The sequence below is a fragment of the Hipposideros armiger genome, unplaced genomic scaffold, assembly GCF_001890085.2.
Source record: "Hipposideros armiger isolate ML-2016 unplaced genomic scaffold, ASM189008v1 scaffold_397, whole genome shotgun sequence".
In the NCBI taxonomy this organism is placed as follows: domain Eukaryota; kingdom Metazoa; phylum Chordata; class Mammalia; order Chiroptera; family Hipposideridae; genus Hipposideros; species Hipposideros armiger.
In genome coordinates this window covers 290,513-312,767 of record NW_017731747.1, presented here as the reverse complement: position 1 = coordinate 312,767, position 22,255 = coordinate 290,513, and the positions used below count along the sequence as shown (strand labels likewise).

At 36.2% G+C, this 22,255-nt stretch overlaps 1 protein-coding gene across 1 annotated transcript in view; it reads left to right on the top strand.

Moving 5' to 3' along the window:
• PCCA (propionyl-CoA carboxylase subunit alpha) overlaps window positions 1–22,255 on the top strand; it is a 353,425-nt gene that overhangs the window by 266,706 nt on the left and 64,464 nt on the right. Inside the window, exons 20-21 of the mRNA XM_019663655.1 lie at window positions 1,664–1,762; window positions 21,244–21,297. Coding sequence (XP_019519200.1) covers window positions 1,664–1,762; window positions 21,244–21,297 — 153 coding nt within the window. The remainder of the gene's footprint in view (window positions 1–1,663; window positions 1,763–21,243; window positions 21,298–22,255) is intronic.

The following is a 22,255-nucleotide window of genomic DNA, read 5'->3' as shown; positions in this document are numbered from 1 at the left end:
TAGACACACACACACACACACACACACACACACACACACGAAGTGTGATAAAAAACTATGGTGAATGCTGCTGCCGAATGCCACCCAACAGAATGGCAGGGATCTCCAATATGGGAAGTGGTACGTCGAGCCTTAGTAACAGTATGTGACAAGTTTCAACTTGTTTGGTGCAGTCATTTGGGTGTGAGCTATGGTTGAGAGAAGGTGTGTTTTAAAGTGTACCATAGAGGGGAGGGAGAAAAAAAATAAAGTATACCATAAATCATGGATCACAAACAACACGTTAACGTGAAATGGGCAAACAGTTTCATCCTCCATCATGACAACACTCCATGTCACACATCGCTTCTGATACAAGTCAATTTCTGTAAAATAAAAATATTATGTTGTGTCCTCATCCATCTTTTCACCGGATCTGGCACTGTGCGACTTCTGGCTCTTCCTCAAAGTCAAAATAACCATGAAAGGTCAACATTTTGAATCGATTCAGGACATTGAGGCAGCCATGACAGCACAACTAAAGACACTTAAAAAAGAGGACTTCCAGACTGCTTCAGAAAGTGGCAAGAACCATGGAATAAGTGTGTTCAAAGAGAGGGGAGGTATTTTGAGGAGGATTAATGGCACTGTGTCTTTTACTGTAATAAATTTTTAAAAATTTAAACATTCACTATTTTTTATCATACCTTGTATATATGTATACACACATACATACCTATTCAAACTTGTACATCACTATGTATATGTACATATATATTGTTCTAAACATAAGTTTGTATGTGTTTTATATTAATGAGTGTTTTTTAAGAGATAAGTGATAGTCAAGGGATTGTTAGGGATCTTATGTATGTTAGCTCTGCTATAGGTTTATTTTGAAGATTTAACAAACTTAAATATCTGTTAGGTTGTTTACTGTAGACTTAAAATAATCATGTTATTTTTTTAACCTCATATTAAGGAGTTAGGGAATGAGTGAGTGAAAAGGAAGAAATTACTAATAGTGCTTTTTATTTTAAATTAGATTTGTTTTATTTTTCTTTCAATTACTTTCATATTTTTATTAAGAATATTTGTTTTAAAATATGGTTTTTTTCTATCTTCATGAATGATAACTTGATGAAATTAGTAATTTATTATCGACAAAAATATACTAGAACTTTGCAAAGTTCAAAATGGACTTTTAATATTCAACACCAAAGAATTTTGCCTAATTAAAGCTTCTGTTTAATTAAGATAACAATGGAAAGTCCTTCATTAAAATTAACACAGAAAAGTTCTTTCTTGGTCCTTGGAGAGGATATTATATGCAGGCCCTGTTGTGTGGGTTGCAAAATGTCACTGGAATTTATATGCATTACTTGTCTAATTGCAGTAAATGTAGCATGTCCAGATAGGTTTGGAGTTAGAAGGCTGTTTGTTACTTACTGGAAATTACTTGAAACCTCAGTACCTAGAGGCAGCTGTGCCCAGGTCCTTCATCTCTCCCCAGAGATGGCTAAGAAGACTCTTGTTGGACCCTGTCTTTCATGGCTGGAGCAGTAAACATGACAGGTTGTTTGGGAGCCATCTGTTTAAAATGGCTGCTGCTTTGTATGCAGCAATGAACTTGAGATCAGTTTTCTGTCTTCCTTCATGGTAACAGTCTTATTTGGTGTCACAACAGGTGGAAGTTGATGGGTTGAAACTAAATGTGACCAGCACGTGGAACCTGGCTTCACCCTTATTGTCTGTCAGCGTTGATGGCGCTCAGAGGACGATACAGGTAAATGTTCTGATGATTTAGTTAGAGGACTCCATTAAGTTCAGAATCCTTCCCAGCACCTGTGTGGTTAATACTTACAGATATGATAGGGAAAAGCTGCATTTTATTCATCTCACACATTTTATAGTTGAAAATATTTGTTCTTACTTTAGAAAATCTTGAGTTAAGTCTTATTCTTAGGAATCAATGTTTTCTTTTTTTCAGGCAATCCAGGAAGGTCAGTGTATTATACTTTGTTATAACTAAAACATTCTGTATGCTTTTCTAAAAATATTGGAAGCTTAGTGGTTTTCTTTGCCATTTTGGGTTTTTTAGTGTAAAATATGACTGACTTTGTTACCTTCCTTTTCTGTGTAATTGAAATTGTGTAGTATTGTATCAACAGAACCATGAGCTATTCAGGTTGACTTGTCTAGTCTGTTGATGCCTTTTAAAAACTGAGTAATCTTAATTTGTTAACCTTCCCCCAATATAAAATTTCTTGCATTGAGGAGATGCCTTGAAATTCAGAGTTGGTTGAATGTTCTTTGTAATAGTGACCTCCATTTTAAAGTAGGAAGCTATGACAAGAAATTCTGCTAAAATTCCTTCATCCAATCTCATAGTTAAGGTTCAGGGTTCCAGGAAAAACCAGAACAAGACATGATAGAACATGTGACTGTCACATGCAAATAAAAATCATAAACCTTCCATAGCATTAAATCTCATTCTTTTTTCTTCTTTTTAATGAAAATGTTTTTACATTCTCTTAACTCAATTTTACATAAGAAACTGATTTTGAAAACTGAAAGAAATCAAGAGAATCACAGGTAGATATTACTCTATGCCAGATTCATATGTAGTTCTGTTAGAGACTGTGTGGCAGAGGATCCCAGAATCCCCCAGGAAATGTTTGATGACTAAACTAATTTCCAAGCCAAGTTCAATTGGTATATTACCTTTAGAGTTCTAAGAAACATTAAACTCTCAGTAATGAGCCCTATATTTTAACTTTGGTTTTGTGACTTTTCCCAGTTTTTTTTTCTCTAATATTTTCTTTCCTATTCTAAGTAGGAGGTTAAACACTTGAGACCCTTGAAAAAAAAATCACTGCATAATTTCACATCACTTCAATTGTTATTATCTTCAAAAAACGTGGTTTTGTTATACTTGTTTATGTTTAGTAGTATGTACTCTACACTGAATGTGCTGTGGCTCAGGCATTCATGTGTTTTGGTCAGGGGTACATAGTATGACCTCTCAGTAGTGAAGAGAGGATACAAAGTCCTAATCTTTGTGTCAAGATATTTTTAGCATCCTTCTCAATGACTATGCAGATAGGTGTCTTAATGGCACTTTTATAGGTAGACTTTCTTGCTAGATTAACACTGGGTATATATTTAGAATACTCCCAGAAATATTTTCCCAGGCATATGGATAAGCTTTCATAAATCATGTTTTTATTTTTGTAAGTTCTTACTTAAAAAACAAAAAGAAAGTTAACGTGAAATAAATGACTCCTCAAGGCAGACTCCTTGACTCTTTGGAGGCGGTGATTACTTTCAGTTATGCGTTCTCTCATTGGAAGGAAATAAACTCAGAGAGGTAAATGGTATACTGCAAAAAAAAGGCATTTACCTAAGGGAAGGTGAGGATAGTCATTCCTTATCAGACCAGATGAATATTATTTACTTTCTATGGGCATTAGCATTCAGTGTTGACTTTTTATCTCTAAAAATAGTATGGTCCCATGAAATTGATAAAATTATCATCAAAATAAATAACACATAGTGCTTACTGTGTATCAGGCACAGCTCTAAGCATAGTACAACATAGATTAACTCATTTTATCTTTACAAAAACTGTATGAAGTAGGTACTATTATTTATACTTTTGTAAATGAGGCAACTGAGGCTTGGAGAAAGTAAAGTGACTTGCTCAAGGTGACAGCTAATTGGCAGGCAGAGCCAGGATTTAAATCCACACAGCCTTGCAGAGTATCTATGCTGTTAAGCATTCCACTGTCCTGAGGCGAGTGAAGTAACTTCCCTGTGATTACACAGCTAGGAAGAAGCTGAGCAGGAATCGGAACTATGGCAGTGTGACCCCAGACTACGCTTCTAACCATTGTAGTACTTTTCCATTTTCCCATAGAGTTCTTCAAATAATAATTTACCTCTCATTCATGTTTAAGCCAATGATGCTCAAACTTAGTGTGCTTCAGAATTAACTAAAAGACTTGTTAAGCCTCAGATTACTGAACCAACCCGCAGTTTACTTTGATTTAGATGGTCCAGCCTACGTGTGCATTTCTAATAAGGTAATGTGATGCTGCTGGTCCAGGGGCCACAGTTTGAGACCCACTGCTTTAAACCTTTGCAATCAGAGAATTAGCTGTGGAATGATGAGCAAAAGTGAGGTAAGCAGGAGCCAGGTCATTTGAAGCTTGTTAATTATATAGTGTGGACTCTGCTGTATCCTTAGGCCAGTGGGACCCATGGAAGGGTTTTAACTAGGGAAGTGGTGATGTGAACAGAATTGGAGTTTAGAAAGAGCTCTTCTTTTGGTTGCATTGTGGAGAGTGGATTGAAGAAGAATGAGACTGGAGGCAAAGAAAGAACTAAGAAGGTATGAGAGAAACAGATAGGAAATCATTTTGCCTGTAAAATATTAGCAGCAGTCAGAATAAAGAGCATTGTGTGATAAAGAGATTTGAAAGAATGACAGGAGAATGAACTGGTGGCTTCACATATTCTTTGCTGATTTCTCTTCTCCCTGCCCTTAAGCATGGGCAGGTCTTCAAGGTTCATTCCTAACCCCTGTTTTCTCTCTTCTGACTTCCTGGGCTGCATTGCCCAAGAGTTTCGTTCAGCTCAATGCCTCCAAGCAAATAGCTATGAAACTACTACTGTGTGTTTGGATTTCTCTTGCACTTGTTTATGGTAAATTCGGAGAAATATTACTACAGGTATTTTTAAAGTGATTTTACCGTAATAGCTGTTCTTTTTTTTCCTGGATTTTCATACATACATTTAAACTTTTTATTATTAACTGTTCTATATACACAAAGTAATGTGTATTAATCTTATAAAAACTAGAGACTAACACACTGAACCTGTTTACCCACCATTTAGATTAAAAAAGGAAACATTACAAATACGATCAGTGCAGCCCCATGGTTAAACCTCCTTCCTCCTGCCCCCAGAGGTAACCGCCACCCTGATATTAAATTTGTCCCTTTTCTTTAGGGATATTTATGTAGGAATATATAGTAAAACTGTAAGCAATATATTATTTAGCTATTTGTGTTTTTGAACTTGATGTAAACGGCACCACACCCTCCCTGCTTCTGTGAGTTCCTTTTCCTCCAGTATTATGCTTGTGAGTTTGGTCCATGTTGATGCATGCGGCTTTAGTTTATTTCTATATTCCTAAATCATATTAATATGCTACAATTCTTTCTTTCTCCCCTAAGTAGCCATTTGTGTTATTTATTTTATTATCACAAGCAATGCTTATATGAACTTGATTCTATTACGTGTCTCCTCTTGAAGTAAGAGCTCCTCCAAGGAATATGCCAGCAGAATGGCTGGGTTGTAGGGACTCTGTGTCCTTCATCCTGCGTGGGAATGCCGAGTGGTTTGCCCTATGTGGTTAGACCAACTTATATGTCTACCAATATGATGATGATGATGATAATACGAAGCATAAGCTAACCTTATTGTATGCTTACTATTTCTGGCACTGACTCTCTTATGCACTTTGTTGTATTAATTTATTTAATCTTCACAGCAATCCAATAAAGTGTGTACTAGCATTTTTCCTAATTTTGCAGTTGGGGAAACTTAGGCCTATAGGGGATAAATTGCTTTCCCAAGGCATTCTGCTAGTAATGGGAAGAGTGAGAATTTGAACCCAGGAATCTGCCCTTAACAATTTTGTTTCATATCTTAGTGAACCGTTGGTATCCAGACTAAAGTTTTTCCTGACTGGCAGGTTTAAATGGTATCTCTTTGAGGTATTAATGTCTATTTCCCTGATTAATAATGTCAATGAGCATTTCAAAATCTATGTATTGACAGTTCTCTTTTCTCCTCTGCAAATGCCTCTTCATGGCTTTTGCCCATTTTAAAAAATGTGGTTGCCTTTTTCTTATTGACTCATGAAAATTCTTTATGTTTTGTGGATTGTGATCCTTTGTTATATGTGTTACAAATAACTTCTCCCCATTTGTAGATTGTATTTTAAGTTATACAAATGAAGATTAAATTCGAGATTTAATATTAGAATTTTCAATCTTTTCCTTTATGGTTTGTGTATTTTGTACTGGATTAAACAATCCTCTTCTACTCCCACACTCATAAAGATACTCGCCTATATTTTCTTTTAAACCTTTTAAATCGTGCTTTTTCACATTTAAATCCTTAATCTTCCTGGGATTTTGTGTATGGTATGAATTAATATCCAGTTTTACTTTTTAAAATATGGATAACCAGTTGTGCCAGCACTACTTACAGTCATGGTTTTCTCCCCTTACTAGCTTAACGCCCTCTCACCTTTCCAACCCCAGAATTATTTAAGAGGCTTATTGTTTTTGTGAAGTATTTTTCAATTAAGTGTAAACAAAAAGGTGATTTTTCCCCCCTTTAATATGAAGCTCTGGTCACTGTATTTGCTGTCACGAGCTCTGTGCCAATCACTGCCTTTCATTTTTCATCTCTAGGGAATCCTTAGCTACCGTATTTGCCGGCGTATAAACGATTTTTTGGCCCTGAAAAATATGCCTCCAAGTGGGGGGTCGTCTTATACGCTAGGTACACTTCAGATAGACTGCCCATAGTGCTTGCCCCGTGCCATAGTGGCCTCCCGATGCCCGCCCACTTCATTCCACATACCGTTCAGGCATCAGCAGCGCTGCTGGGTGTATGCTCGGCTGTTATGCGATTTTGCTGTTATGCGATTTTACCACACTCGCAAAATCGCACACAGCCGACCATACACCCAGTATGATAGCGCAAAATCGTGAATCGCGATACCATACTGGGTGTATGGTCGGCTGTGTGCGATTTTGCGAGTGTGGTAAATTCGGGTTACCGTATATTTCTTTACGTATGCATTGAAGATTCGCGATTTTGCGCTATCATGGTGCCTGTTAGAATGTTGAAGAGCTCGCACTTGCGCACTAGTGAGGTCCCAGGGAGATGCTGATGCAAGGGTGGACCAGACTGCTATAGTGACAGGGCGGGCAAACAGGGAGCAGGGACCAATCAAATCAGGCTTTGTATACAGCCAACAGCCAACCACAATACTGCACCATTGTACAGTACAGCATAGAAAATGTCGACCAGTCAAACCCCTATCATCCCTATCATGGCACCAGCCAAAAGAAAGAAGTATGATGCAAATTTTAAACTGAAAGTTATAAACTTTGCTAAGGAAAATAATAATTGTGCTGCTGCAAGACAATATGGAGTAACAGAAAAGATGGTTCGGGACTGGAAATCAAATGAGAAAGCATTAAAGAGTATGCCAAGGGGTAAGTGTGCATTAAGAAGAGGCACCCCACACTGGCCAGAACTCGAAAAACATGTAGCAGACATGGTGGCTCAACATCGCCAAAACGGTTATGTGGTGACACGAAATACAATACGCTTGTTTGCACTTCAGTGGGCCAAATCAAATCTGATATTGTTTTACCTTTTATTTGGTGTGTGGAAGGTGTGCGGAAGAGGGGGTAGTCTTATACGGCGAGTATATAACAAACTCTGTATTTTGAGTGGAAATGTTAGGGGGTCGTCTTATACGCCCAGTCGTCTTATATGCCGGCAAATATGGTACTTCAAAAGGGTGTGTTGTGTATGTGTTTTGCAGACCAAGGGTATCAGATGATATTTGAGATCCACCTAAGGAAAGGATGCTCGTGAAATGGGAGGTAGATTGGAAAGCCTTCAGGTAGGGAAATAATGCTAGCTAAGCATGGGACGATAGATTGGAGGAGCCAAGTTATGAATGGAAGATTAAAGAGTCTGTGCTTTTCAATTACCAGTGGAGAGATCATTGAAACATTTTTTTTTTTTTTTTGCGAAGGAAAGTAATGCTCATCAAAAAGCTGTTGTGGAAGGTTAATGTGTCTTTATAATAGAAGAGGGGTTAAGAGTTTTAAGGGGACGTGGGAAGGAGCTCATTTAGAAAACAATCATATTACTTCACTCATGAGGTAACAGATCGTAAACTAGGGCGCTGGAAGGACGCAGAGAAGGGGCAATTGGGTTTGAGAGAAGTTGACGATGAGAACTTGAGACAATTTGTTGAATGCTCTATACATACAGTGGGTACCATAAGGACCACAAAATCCTAAATCCAACAAACACTGGGCCCCTGCTTTGACTGTTTTTCTTTCTTTTTAAAAATATTTCATTGGCCTTGCCAGTCGTTGTTAGCTGGTTATCTCTTTAAAGCAAGGTTTTGAAAGTGAACCTTGCATTCTAGGTTTTTACAAACCCAGCTACTGATCATGTACCAGTTTCTAAAAGCAAGAAAAAATGATAGAAATTTGGAGTTCTATACCGATCTGAGGTTAAATCTGCTGCTCTTTTGTTAGATTTTTCTTTGTTCCACACAATTTTGTAAACTTAACATTTTTTTAAATTGTATAAATATACATAAATTATAAAATATAAAATTTACTATTTTAACCATTTTTAGATGTATAGTTCAGTGGCATTAAGTACATTTGAATTGTGCAGCCATCACCACTATCCATTCATAGAACTTTTTCATCATCTCAAACTGAAACTCTGTTCCCGTTAAACGATAACCTCTGATTCTCCTTCCCCTCAGCCCCTGGCAACTCCCATTCTGCTTCCTGTCTCTATGAATGTGATTACTCTAGGTGCCTCACATAAGTGGAATCGTATAGTGTTTCTTGTTTTGTGACTGGCTTACGTCACTTAGCATAATGTCTTTAAGGTTTATCCATGTTATAACATGTATCATAATTTCCTTCCTTTTTAAGGCTGAGTAATATTCCATTGTATGTATATGCCACAATTTGTTTATGTATTCATCTGTCAATGGACATTTAGTTTTTTCTACCTTTTGGCTGTCGTGAATAATGCTGTTAATAACATGGCTGTACAAATATCTCTTTGAGTCCTGGTTTTTAGTTCCTTCGGGTATATACCCAGAAGTGGAACTGCTGGATCATGTTGTAAGTCTAGATTAAGTTTTTGAAGAACCACCATACTGTTTTTCACAGCAGCTGCACCGTTTCACATTCCCACCAGTGATGTACAAGGATTCCGTTGCTCCAAATTTTCACTGACGCTGGTCACTGTCTGGTTGTTGCTGTTTTTATTTTATAATAGCTATCCTAATGGGTAGTGGTATCTCATTTGGAACAGGATTTGTTTAGATAGTTATTGAAAAAGCATTCAGAATATTTCCCAATACTTGCTCTTCCCTCATCTGTTTTATAGTATAGCCACTTCACTGCATAAGTGGAACTTCTTTAGTGCAAATAGAAGCAACTTTCTTACAAACCCATTCTCTCAACTTATTCTTTTTTTCCCTGCATAAAATCATGTGTAATTCTCATAGGCTGTACAGTTGCTACCAGGTAATAAGCAAGCCATATTCTATTTGGAGGGGGCGTGTGTGTTTAAAAAGTCTAGTTCATTGTAATGTGAAAGCAGGTAAAAACTATTAAAACTTCTAGATTGAGACATTTTTATAGGGAAGATGAGATGAGAGTTTTACTTTCTTCTTTGTTGCTTCTATCCTTTTCCACTTCTCACCTGCTATCTGCGGTCTCTCCAAATTTGCAGTGTGGGGTAAAGATGAGATGTACACAGCAGGAAGAACTAGGTTCATCTGGCAGATGTAATCTGTTATTCATTCTTTTGAGGCATAGCAAATGTCCATAGATGGCTGGTGTCTTCTTATGTAGATCTGGGGGAATTTCTCATCTGCAGAACCTTTAATGCCTGCTCTGTGTTTTCCAGTTGCCTTCAGCATCCTTATTATTATTATTATTATTATTTTACTTCATTGGGGAACAGTGTGTTTTCCCCAGGACCCATCAGCTCCAAGTCAAGTTGTCCTTCAATCTTAGTTGTGGAGGGCACAGCTCAGCTCCAAGCCCAGTAGCCGTTTTCAATCTAGTTGCGGGGGTGGAGGGGGCAGCCCATCATCCCATGCGGGAGTCGAACCTGCAACCTTGTTGTTAAGAGCACACGCTCTAACCAACTGAGCCACCCGGCCACCCCCATCAGCGTCCTTATTTTCACCCTTCCAGATATTCCTGTTGGGCAGGGTCTCTCATAATGACCCAGACTGTCTCTTTTGCACGATCCACATCTGAACCAATAGAAATATTAATACTTAGAAATCCGTGCCTCACCAAACGCTTCTCTTCTTGCCCTGTCACTGAAAGGATTACTTATCTTCTCTATGTGTCCCTCCAAATCCAGGAGATACATGGAAAACCAAGTGAATCTCATGAAATTCCTCTCACTTGGCTTAAAATGTTCAACCTCGAATTCTTAGCGTGAGACTTCAACCTCCTCTAATTAATTTTTAACTTCTGTCATAGTCTCTTGAAGTGGGAGATGGACAAATCCTGGTTTCACAGTGTCTTAGCATATCCTACCAGGTAGCCTAGTTATCATCTTCCTTAAGGATAAATCGGTATTTAGCAGCTATTTAGTTTTATTGTTGAATCCCTGTGATTACATAAAAAGTAACATTTCACATCTTTATCTGATTAGATGATGGAATACTTGGGGAGGAAGCATACTTTTGCTTTAGGAACCCTATTCATCCAATCAGATTACATTGTCTATTCGCTTTCCTGGTTTTTATTGGTAAACTTCATGAGCTTAATTTTATCCATTAGTTTAAAAAAAATAAGTTGTGTTTTGGCATCATTTGAACAACAAATTTGTATAGGTTACTAACTTCCTTTAATTGATCGAAATTACCTGCTTCAGTTTTGACTTGACCTTGAATTCTCACTGACTTGCTGAATTCCTGGCACATGGAGAGGCTCAGTAACTGTGGATGAATGGATGAGTGGATGAATGAATGAATGGACAGTCACCTTGCATTTTTTAACTTCACAAATAACTCTGTCTTATCTATACCTTCATTTTAAGATTTAGATTTTTTTCTAAGCCTTCATCAAATTAAGCTATGTGCATAAGATAGCCTTCTTAGCCATTGTATCAATTCTCTTTAATTCCTGTTCTTCCAGCATTGGCAGAATCCATACTCCATTAGGTAATATGGCTCGTTGATCTCTGCAGATGCAGAATCACTGTAATTTTTGTGAGAGCAAAGAGAAACGAGGCCTCCCAAGGACCTGCCCACTGAAGTATCTTGCTTATCAAGTATGTTTCTTTCCAGTTGAGTAAATGTCTTTCCTACCTTCCTCATTTGCTCTGGATAGCACCTGAGCTGCTTAAGACTAACAGTGACAGGTATTGATAGGTATAGAAAAAGGTCCTTCTCAGGCTGTCCCTGATTTCCTTTCTCAGAGGTTTGTGCACGCATTGTTTGGGCAGTCCCTCGCCCAGTGTCACTAATTATCTAGCGCTCAGTTCAGTCCACTTTGCACACCCTGCACTCCAATTTATCCAGCTAGCTGCTTTACATCTTCCCTTCTGACTTCAAGAAAGTCATATTCTTGGACAAAAATTCTAATTGTTAATAACTTTAAGTATAGAGCTAGTGATGCATCTATCTGAAAGGAAGGAGGAAGTCATATATTTTAAAATGAAATCATTTATAATAAAGAACTGGGGATATAAACATTGAAAACTCTTAAAGGTCCTGTTTACAATTTTTATAAGTTTTTAATCTAGTTCTTCCATATAATAACTGAACCAAGTTTTTCTCAAATATTGTCATTCAAGGAAAATAATAGAATTTCACATTTATTTTCTTTTTTTATGTTGGCTATATACTAGCACTTTCCTACTAGTTTCATTGCAAATGTTGAGTCTGTCCGTAACGATGCTTGTTAAATAGGTCTTCGTGGTAAGGCTAAGAAACTAAAAACCATTTCTCATGATTTTTGTCAGAAGATATATTCTGATTTCCAAATTACTAATTTAAAAAGCTGTGGAATAAAACAGCATTTCCAAAAGAAATCTAATACGAGCCATATGTGCAGTTTTAAGTTTCTTATTAGGCACATTAGGAAAGAACAAGTGACATTAATTTTACTAATCCATTTTATTTAATTCAATTTATCCAAAATGTTGGCATTTCTACATGAAACAGTATAAAAAAATTATTAATGTGGTACCAGAAATGACACATAACACCTGACATGTGTACAACAATAACTTTAAGTAATGGAACAATTAAAGTGACATCTAGGCCCTAACAAAACAATGAAGTTGTGTTTAATAGAAAAATATATTAAACCGCTTCTGTATTTAAATTTAAACTAATTAAATTAACCTGAAAACTTAGTTTTTCAATCGCATTAGTAACATTTCAAGTTCTTAATATCCACGTGTGACTAGTGGTTACGCAGTTAGAAACAAAACCTTTTATAATTAGAGAGTGTTTCTAGCAGAAAAATACAAATATTTTTTTTAGTGCTCCCCCATGTGTTAACCACAATTTTGGTTTTTCTTATTTAAAATTAGAAATACATGAATTAGACTCATTTTTAAACAGAAGATGAATTTCTCATCGAGTTGACCGCCTTTTAAAATTTTAATTTTGAAGCTTAACAAAATTTAGAATTATTTTTTAGAAATGGAAAGATTTTCTGCCTGTAGCATATAATTAAAGTGTTGAAACAAAACAAAAGATTTGCTGTGTTCTATACGTGTTGAGCTCACTCTGGTTTCTCCATACACCCAGCATCTTCGTAGTGTGGAACGTGCGGGATGAATAGAACTTTTTTTTTTTATTACTATGACTCTATTACTGTGAAGCAATTTTTTCTATGCTTGAAAGAGGCTCTTCAATTTTACTTTAAACAACTCAAATAGTTTTTCATTTCTTGCAATGTAATTTGTCCACTGGGATTTAATATATTGCTTCTTGTTAGCATTTTACATACTAGATTTTCATTTTGCGTAGTCATGTTGTTTGAACATTTGCAAGCAGAGCCCACTAACTGCTATTGGCCTGTTTCTTTGTGTGGCATGATTTCTTCTATCCACCTGCTCACAGCAGGTTGTCTACAGGCCTGAAGAGTAGCTAAATACTTTTGAAAATATCTTGAGATCCTGCTAAGGTCTAACAATTTCTGCATTTGTGCACTGTGAAGCTGCTATTCATGATGTACCTTTGAAGGCTGTTTTCTTTTTAGTTCTCATATTCTTGTTTAAATATTTTCCGGAGAAAATAAATTTATTATAAATAATAGTACAAAGCTGACTGACTGCAGCACTATTGCATTCTACATTGAATAGGTCATTGATAGTCAGCTAAGTGGAACTAATTTTCTATGTTAAAGCAGACAAATTTGGAATAGTGTCACAGAAATCTCATGTTATTTACTACAGAATACCAGATTAAATGGATTACTTGTGAATTGATTGCAGTGTTAAATAGATTATATAACATGATAACTTAAAATGCTCAGTGGCCCTATGTAATATAGAATGTTATACAAGTACATGAATATGATAGAAGAGATGTTATTGTGTTTGCAGATTGTATAACTATCTGTGATATATTTGCAAATGCTTGTCCATGCAGAATTTAAATAGATTTTTAAATTTAACCCTTATTTTCTGTTTTTTTTTGAAGAAAATGAATTGATTTTCACACACTTGAGAAGGAAAAGTTAAAAATAAGTTATTCTCAGCTTTTTAGATTAAAATAACTCCCACAATCTCTGAGAACTAGTTTTTACCCTAATATGTATAGATGCTAAATAAGTATTTAATAATATTTTAATTAGAAAATGAAATGAAGTGGCTTATGTTTTTTGCTTATACTTTACTAGTATAAAAATAGTGAATTTAGAATTAATCCTCTTATGTTTTTAGTTCCAAAATAAATGCTTTCCATGTTTTTCAGATGTTTCTCCCACCCCTACCCCTTAGAAGTAATTAACTGTTATTTTGTGCTATATGCACATGATTACTCTAGAGTCATCAAATGTAATATGAAACCATCTATTTAGGATGTATAGGATACCTAAATATATAACTTAGAATAAGTAGAGATATTTTTTTCTAAAGAAGTAGGAAACAAAACTGTAATTATTAACCATCTCTTCACATTCCCGAAAACATCAATTCCAGTTACACATCTTAGAAACAAGCCCACCAGTAGAACAGAAATAACTGCTTTCACTATGCTTCAAAAAATGCATCATAATTTAGCAGCTGTGATGGGTTTGCAACTATAATTTAAAATATTAATTTTGGTGCAAGCCTACCTGCTTTTGTAATGTAGTCCTAGCAGTTTTTTTGTCTCTAGTGGCATATGTTTTATGATTTGGAGTTGCTTTTAAAATTTTAGTATAATAGAAAAATGGCTTTCTGAATTCCTCCCCACCCCCACACATACTTTTTTCTCCTCTACTCCCTGTTAACTAGAAAATGATATTTTAGTAGCAGCCAGAAGAAGAGAATTTTGAATAGTATAAACACTGATTGTAGTAAACATGGAAAATAATACACGCAGCTGCGCTGGAGACCGATAAGACAAATCCCACAGTAATGGCCTTTAAAACATATTATCAAGTTGGAAATCAGTGAAGGAAAAAGAAAACTATTACTATTTATTCCTTCTGACTGTTCAGTGAGATTACTTTTAAGGGTGAAATTGCCTCTGATTTTATTATCCTAGAAAGATATTTTTAGAACATTTATTATTTTGTGAATGTTTTTGCTTTTTTTTGAGTGAGCAACTTTGCTAATTTTATATGAATTTGATTCTAACATGTTAACATCACTTTGTTAACAAAGTCTTCTTAAATATTCTTTTCTTTAAAGAAACAGGAGTATATTTTGTAAATGTTGGAGCAGGCTATCAAAATAAGAAGGAAATGTCTATATAGCTATGAAGTGCCACTTAAAATAGAAAAAGAGGTAAAATATTTGGAGAAAATATTTTAATAAGGATGGAATATATTTCATGAAAATAAAAGTCTTAATTTTTATTTATTTATTTATTTTTTACTTTTTGCTATTAGCTTATCAAGCGGTCAGTTCATATTTGTTTTGGCATGCCTCATTGTAGGCACTGAATACTTTGTTCTTTGTGGATTCTAAAACCTAATTGTCTTAACCCTAGACTGTGGGAAAAGTGTATATTCCTGTTTCCTGTATAGAAGTAAATTACAGTTTTGAATAAAATTTTATTTCCCTATTTTCTGTTACATCCTTATTGCTGAGCTAGGTTAGGTTTGGGTTCTTTCTTTCTTTCTTTCTTTCTTTCTTTCTTTCTTTCTTTCTTTCTTTCTTTCTTTCTTTCTTTCTTTCTTTTCTCTCTCTCTCTCTCTCTCTCTCTCTCTCTCTCTNTCTCTCTCTCTCTCTCTCTCTCTCTCTCTCTCTCTCTCTCTCTCTCTTTGCAAGTATACAGTTTGTGTTAGTGTGGTTTGGGAAAAAAAGGCTGATAGTCATTATGTATGCAATTGTAACCTGCTTTAAACTGAATGCAAAGTTAAAGGGACATTATTTGTACTTGTATCTATGGTTTACATATTCATTGATACAATTTGTGTTTTTAATGTGAAAATATAACTATTGCCATTTTACATATTGCAAAATTTCTGTTTGCCTGGGAATCAGTCTAATCCTTGCGGGGTAAGGAAAAGGAACTATTGTATGTTTTGAGTGTCTTTTACACAGAAGGTAATGTCAAACATGACCTAGGCAGAGTTCTAGCTTTTGATGATGCAGCAGTGACCAAGACTTACATTGCGACAGTGGGATGTAGATACCGAACATGTAAACACATAAAAAAGGTGCTTTGAGTCCTAAGGTCGATGAAGACTATAAAACAGGATAATTTGTAGAAAGTGACTGGATAAGGTAGCTTTAGCTAGGGTGGTTAAGAAGTTCTCTCTGAATAGCTAACATTGAGTTGAGAGCTATGAGGAAAGGAAGGCAGCCATGCAAAAGTCTGGGGCAGAAAGTCCCAAGTAGAAGGAATGGCAAGTGCAAAGGCTCTGAGGCAGGAAAAAACTTGGTTTGTGTGGAGGCCAGAAGGAAGGCCAGTGTCTTGGGTGTAGTTATGAGAGTGGAACAAGAAAGGTAGAGACCAGATCACATAGTCTTTATGGGCCAGAGTTTGGGTTTTGGTCAATTCCTATTGTGAAGCTTTTGAAGGGTTTCACATAGAAGAATGATATGATGTGATTTAAAATCACTGCTCTGAGGAGGATGGACCACAGGGGACCCGTGGTGGACACGGGGAAATTGTTTCTGTGACCGCGGCAGTTATCCAGGGGGAAGTGCTGCCGATGGTTTAGACCGGAAGTCCAGCTCACTGCCTGGTTTCGGATGGCTCACAGGTTGAGTGGTTAACTACCTTTATAAGTGGGTGGAAAAAGTTAAAGGAAAATAATGTTTCATCACACATGAAAAGCATATGAGATTTAGATATCAGCATCCATAAATACAGTTTTGCCAGAACATAACCACATTCATTTGTTTTTATCTGTCTACAGCTGCTTTTGGAATTTCTGTTGTAAGTAAAAACGTAATGCCCTGAGTCCCCCTCACACAGCAGTTCAGTGGCTTAGCAGTGGTAAAGTTTACTGTGATATTTTTTGTGCTCAGGACCAAGACTGAAATCTTTCTGAATAAGAACCACCCTCAGCCACTATTATTGAACATTGAATAACTAAAAATGAGCTTATATAGCAGACTTTATAGTTTCTTAATGAATTCAACCTAAAATTGCAAAACAAAACAGCGCTTACATGCAAAATGCATGCTGTGGTCAAGTCATTTTGACAACTAACATTTGAATCACAACTAATATCAAGATGCTTTTTACACTTCCAGGGGCTGTCAAAAGATTAAAACAAGACGCAAACTACGGTTCCAGCAGCAGTTTGTAAACCTCAATGTAAAAGCAAAGGAAATCTCCATATTTTAAAATCCATTTAACTGTACAATTGAGAATCTTCCCCCTAACTTTCAATTAAAAATGATTAAACTGTAGTATAATGTCATGCTAAAGGCAAATATCAAGAGAAGAATCTAACAAAATTCTACAAATGCCTTTCAGGTAATGAAGTTGCTCAAGTAAAATCATATGCATGTGGATTGATGTTGGTATTTGGCAGTACCTTCTGTGGAAAGACAGTGTTTTTTGGGGGGAGGTGGGAAACATTCAAAATATAGTAATTTAATTAAGCGCTTTTTTTATAATACTGTAATGCTGAGTCTTTTGATGTGACCCCAGTCTTTCTGATATGACAAGACGTAGCAGCCTCATTCCTGCCCCAAACCTGGAATCAGCCATCTTCCCAGGAAGCCTTGATTCCTGTGAGTGGGAAATGATATTTGTAGACAACAATTGGGATGCTAGGGAAGTTGGTTGTTACCAGGTCTTTTCAGTGTTTCTGGGGAAGATTCAGAAACTGCCACTGCTGCCATCTTCCCAGAATCCAATAGCCACACTTTCCAATCTGAAAATTTCTAATTCTGAAGAACTGTTATGATTGAGTCTGTTACTGTGTTATAGAGGTGATTAATGGTGCTTATTCTGTGCTGGTAATATGGACTGGATCCGGTGACTCTTCTTTTCTTCTCTGCCACCGTCTGGGAGTGTCCTGGTCTGGAAGCAATGGGGATGCTCTGAGGGTTTTCCTCACTGCTGTTAAAACCTCGGCAGTGTAGCAGCAATCATGTGATTGGACTCCTTATCCATAACCTAAATTATTCTACATCATTTCTTTTTCCAATTTCCTGGCAGCTACACCATTAATCCTCCCCAGTTAAAACTTCTGCTAGACAATTAAACACAGAGATACATAGGTCACTCTTTCATAGTACGGAAAAACTTCAGAATTCTTGGTGGAGATTGATCTTATGTTTCTGTTTCTGCGTATGTCGGGGTTAAGGAGGAAGTGCAAGAAAATGGGCCTTGTCCGTAAAGAACTCACCGTCTGGTTGATGACCAGACAAAGTCTAAGACATTGTGGAGACGTTCCATCCTGCGCAATCAAAATGCTTGGGTTGGGGCCCTTGTTCTCCTGTTGTGAGATAGACAAATTATTTTTTATGTTCCTGTACTTTTAATTTCCTCATAAGTAAAACAAAATGTAGATTTTCATATTTGTTTGCTTTTCAAATTCTAAGTTTCTATGAATGAATCATGTTTACTTCTACTATTGTGTTCGCTTAGCCCTTGAGTTCTCCCACCTGAGTGAGTGCAGTAGCATTTTCCTTGGCCTCCCAGCCCATCCCTCCCCGATTCCTGTATATATCCTCAACCTTCCCTCAGACCATCAATTTTCCTGAAACATAAACATGTTACTCCCCAATTCTTAGACACAAGAACTTTGTAAAGTATGAACTCTCTCTGTGCAAGATGTGACCTGGTTCTGCAATTCCTTCTCAGTTTCCTTTCTTGCTACTTCCCTTCATCAACCAGACCTATTATCTCGGCTACACTGAACTACTCACCATTCCTTAAACTCACCATGCTTTTTCTTAATCTGAAATTTTCATAAACTGTCTCATCAGACCAAAAGTTTCTCTTTTAGTTCCCTTTCGGAGAATTCCTGCTCATTTTTTAATACCTAGCTCTAATGTTGATCTGCAAGTCTTCCTTAACCTTTCTGGGCATTTAACTGGTCTGGCCTCTTATCCTGTAATACATTGTACATTTTGTACTATGGATTTATCATACTGAATCATATTTCTCTCAGAATCCTGTTCCTTCCTTGAGTGTCCTGGGGGGGGGGGATCTTAATTCAGCGAGTAGTGCTTAACACATAGTCGCTGGATGGATGGATAGGTGGTTAGATGGATGTTGAAAGTAGAAGTGGCAGTATTGGAACCTAGGATTCAAGACTCAATTCTTCATCCCTTAGGACACTGAAGGAAGGAGTCCATTTTATTCCATTCTGCATTATTTCTTTTTGCCTTTATTAAGTTATACATGCCCATTGTAGAAGCATAGGAATAACAGATAAGCCAAAGAAAAGGTCAACTAATATCTTCTACCGAGAAATAACAGTTAACTGTTTATGTGCATTATTTGTGCTAGAATTTTATGTAAACCTGTAGAATTTTAAACAAGATTTAGTCTGAACATCCTGTTTTGCTCTTTCTTTTTGCACTTAGAGATATACTATAAACATTTTTTATGTTTCTAAAATTTTTAAATGGCTGCATGAATACACCATCATTCATTTGACCAGTTTCTTTGGTTCATTATTTAGATTGCTTGAAATTTTTAGATTCTATCAACTACACTGTTGATGACATTTTTAAAGCTGTATTTTTCTTCCCATTCATGACTTTTTTCCTTAGGACAAATTCTTACAAGTGAAATTAATGGATAAAAATACTGATTTTGAGTTTTTTACGCTATACCACACCACCTTGAGTATACTAGTCAGAGTGTTGAGTCAAGTCATTTGGTAATATTTAAGGGTAGGGATAAACCTTTTGGTATCATTGTGCATGAAACTGCTTTCCTTCTTATTGATCTAACCTCCCTCAATCAAGAAACCTGGGGCTCAGCCTGAATTTTAGAGATTCACTCAGGGTTCTATGGCTTAAGTGATCTTAAGTGACCCTCTTTGATTAGCACAAGAAAGGAAGAATTTTGAAGAACAAGTTAGGAATAAATAATGCAATTTCACTGGTGAGAATTATGTGGAAAAAGTATAATTTAAATCCAGTGCATTATGTAGTAATCTATTTTTTATCATTAAACTAAAATTGAAATAATTAAGACATGCATAGACAATATTGTATTCAGTTTGAGCTTATTAACAAAAAATGCATAGCATAGAGGTCATTTCTTTTTTTAGTACTCTCTGACATGGAAGAATTCCATTATTCTCATTAATATTTTAAAAAATGCTAAGTCAGTTTTTATAACAACTTCATTGAGATATAATTCGTATACCATACAGTTCACTCAAAGGATATAATTCCAGTGTTTTTTAGTTTCTTCACAGAGTTGTACAGTCATCACCACAATCAATTTTGGAACATTTTCACACCCCCAAAAGAAACCTTGTGAGAATCAGTCCCCATTTCCTCCCAACACTTCTCCCCCAGGCAACCACCAATCAATCTTTCTTCCTTTTTAATAAAATGGGAATTTAAACTGTATTTTATACCTGATTTTAAAAAATGTTTGGTAGAAGCATGACCACTTCCAGAATTAGCATGGCATATTAAGACTTAGACCAGTTGATAAGTAAATAGTCACTTGACTGAAAACACAATTTCTTTATAAGGAACTTAAGATGTATTTACTTTTGTATGTAGACTATTATCCAAGAAAAAGAAAATGGTAATTTAAGAGTTCAGACATATTAGACAAGTCTTGACTTCTGGATGTCAGAAAGATGTGGAAACTTTTCCTGAAGAAATTTTCTTTCTTTTTCTCTAAACTTTTCTTCCTTGCTTCAATGTGGGTTTGTTTCTCAGATCTCAGTCTGACAACATGTTTCACATAAGACATTGCAAGGGATTATATCCTATTGTACCTGGTACTTAGGTAGTAAAGTATAGGCCACTTCTTTTCCAAGGATGTTTTTTATCCAAGCACCAGTTTAGCTTTTTCTTGAGCAGTCTGAAGAAGCCATAGCACATCTTCTCTTTCCTGAACAACTTTATGGGATGTATCCATGGAATCTACTACTTTTTCTAACCATTCCAGACCTGGCATTAGCAATCTCTGTCGTTGGTCTCCTGCTCTAGACTTCGGGGGATGTTTCGTTTTTTAGTAGGACATACCAAAGTGTGTGTATATCTTCATTACTTTTGTTCTTAACTGCTGACAGGTTCATGAAGTCCAGTTTTTACCCCTCCCCCCACCAATTCCTTGGGTCATCAAAAAGTTCTTCTAGTACTTTCCTTGACAAAATTATATAAAATTATCTGCACTCATGAAAAGATGTGATAGTTGGTGTATTCTTAGGCAACGAACTAAGAGACAATGCGCAACTTCTGCTAGCTGGGGCCTGAGGAGTTATTGACAACCTGAAAGTCTCTAGGGCAGACGAGATTCTTCTGGAAAGAATAGCCAAAAATGCGACATTTTACTGCCTGTCTCTATGAATTTGCCTATTCTAGACATTTCATGTTAAATGGAATCATATAGTATGTGTTCCTGTGTGACTGACTTCTGTTGTAGCATGTATCAGTACTTTACTCCTTTTTATGGCCAAATAATATTAAATGAATATACCATATTTTGTTTATCCATTTATCATTTGATGGACACAAATTATTTAGCTATTAGGAATAATGCTGATATGAACGTTTATGTACACATCTTTGTGTGGATGAGAATTAATTTTGTACCTCTTTATTTCCTCCCAGTGTCTTTCACGAGAAGCTGGTGGAAGCATGAGCATTCAGTTTCTTGGTACAGTGGTAAGTGTGAAAGAATCATTACTTTGTCTATTCTTATAATTTACAGAGAACAAAAGTATTCAACTAGTTTTAGCCTATGTGTTTGACCTTGGCTTCATCCTGGTTTTATTTTGCTGTTAAATGAGGTGTTTTTGTATAAGAAGTAGGTTCTATAATGTGTTAGAGAAGTTTCCATGATAAAATACTTTTAGCAGTTTCTTTTTTTTTTTTTTAAAGCCATCCTGCCACCTGTTGGTAGCTCAGCGGCTGCTCAGCTCGGGCCGGGACTCGAACTGCTGTTGCTCAGAGCTCAGACTCTTGATCGAGCTCTTAACCAACTGAGCCACTCGGCCGGCCCCTTTTAGCAGTTTCTTATTAGAAAGGAAAGAGTTTTTAAAAATATTTGCAGTTTGTTGAGTATTGTGGTTTTTTTCTATTAGAGATTTTCTCCCTGTTTTCATAATAAAAATAAGAACACGTGTATTATATACAGATGCTTTTGAAAATAGTGACCTTAGGGGCTAGCCGAGTGGCTCAGTTGGTTAAGAGCTCACTCAAGGGTATGAGCTCTGAGCAATAGGGTTGCCAGTTTGATTCCCACATGGTCCCGAGCTGAGCTGCCGCTGAGCTGCCAACAGGTGGCAGGATGGCTCAACTTAAAAAAAAAAAAAAAGTAGTGACCTTGGTGAGTTTTTTTGCTCTATTTTCATTCTACCTTTATTAGGTCCTTTCAAGTCCACATTTCTAATGAAGTTGAATCATAACTTTGTAGGTTGATTTTTTTTGTTTTTGTTTCACTTAAGATCCTATTAATTATTTTCCATATTGCCGTAAAGTATCAGCATTGTTTTAATGAATCTGTATCACAGGAGTAGATGTGATGTATTTTACTTCTCCATGAATCCCAACTATTAGATATTGGAGTTCAGTTACCCCTAATTTTTGCCGTTACGAATGGTTTTCTAATGAACAACTTCAT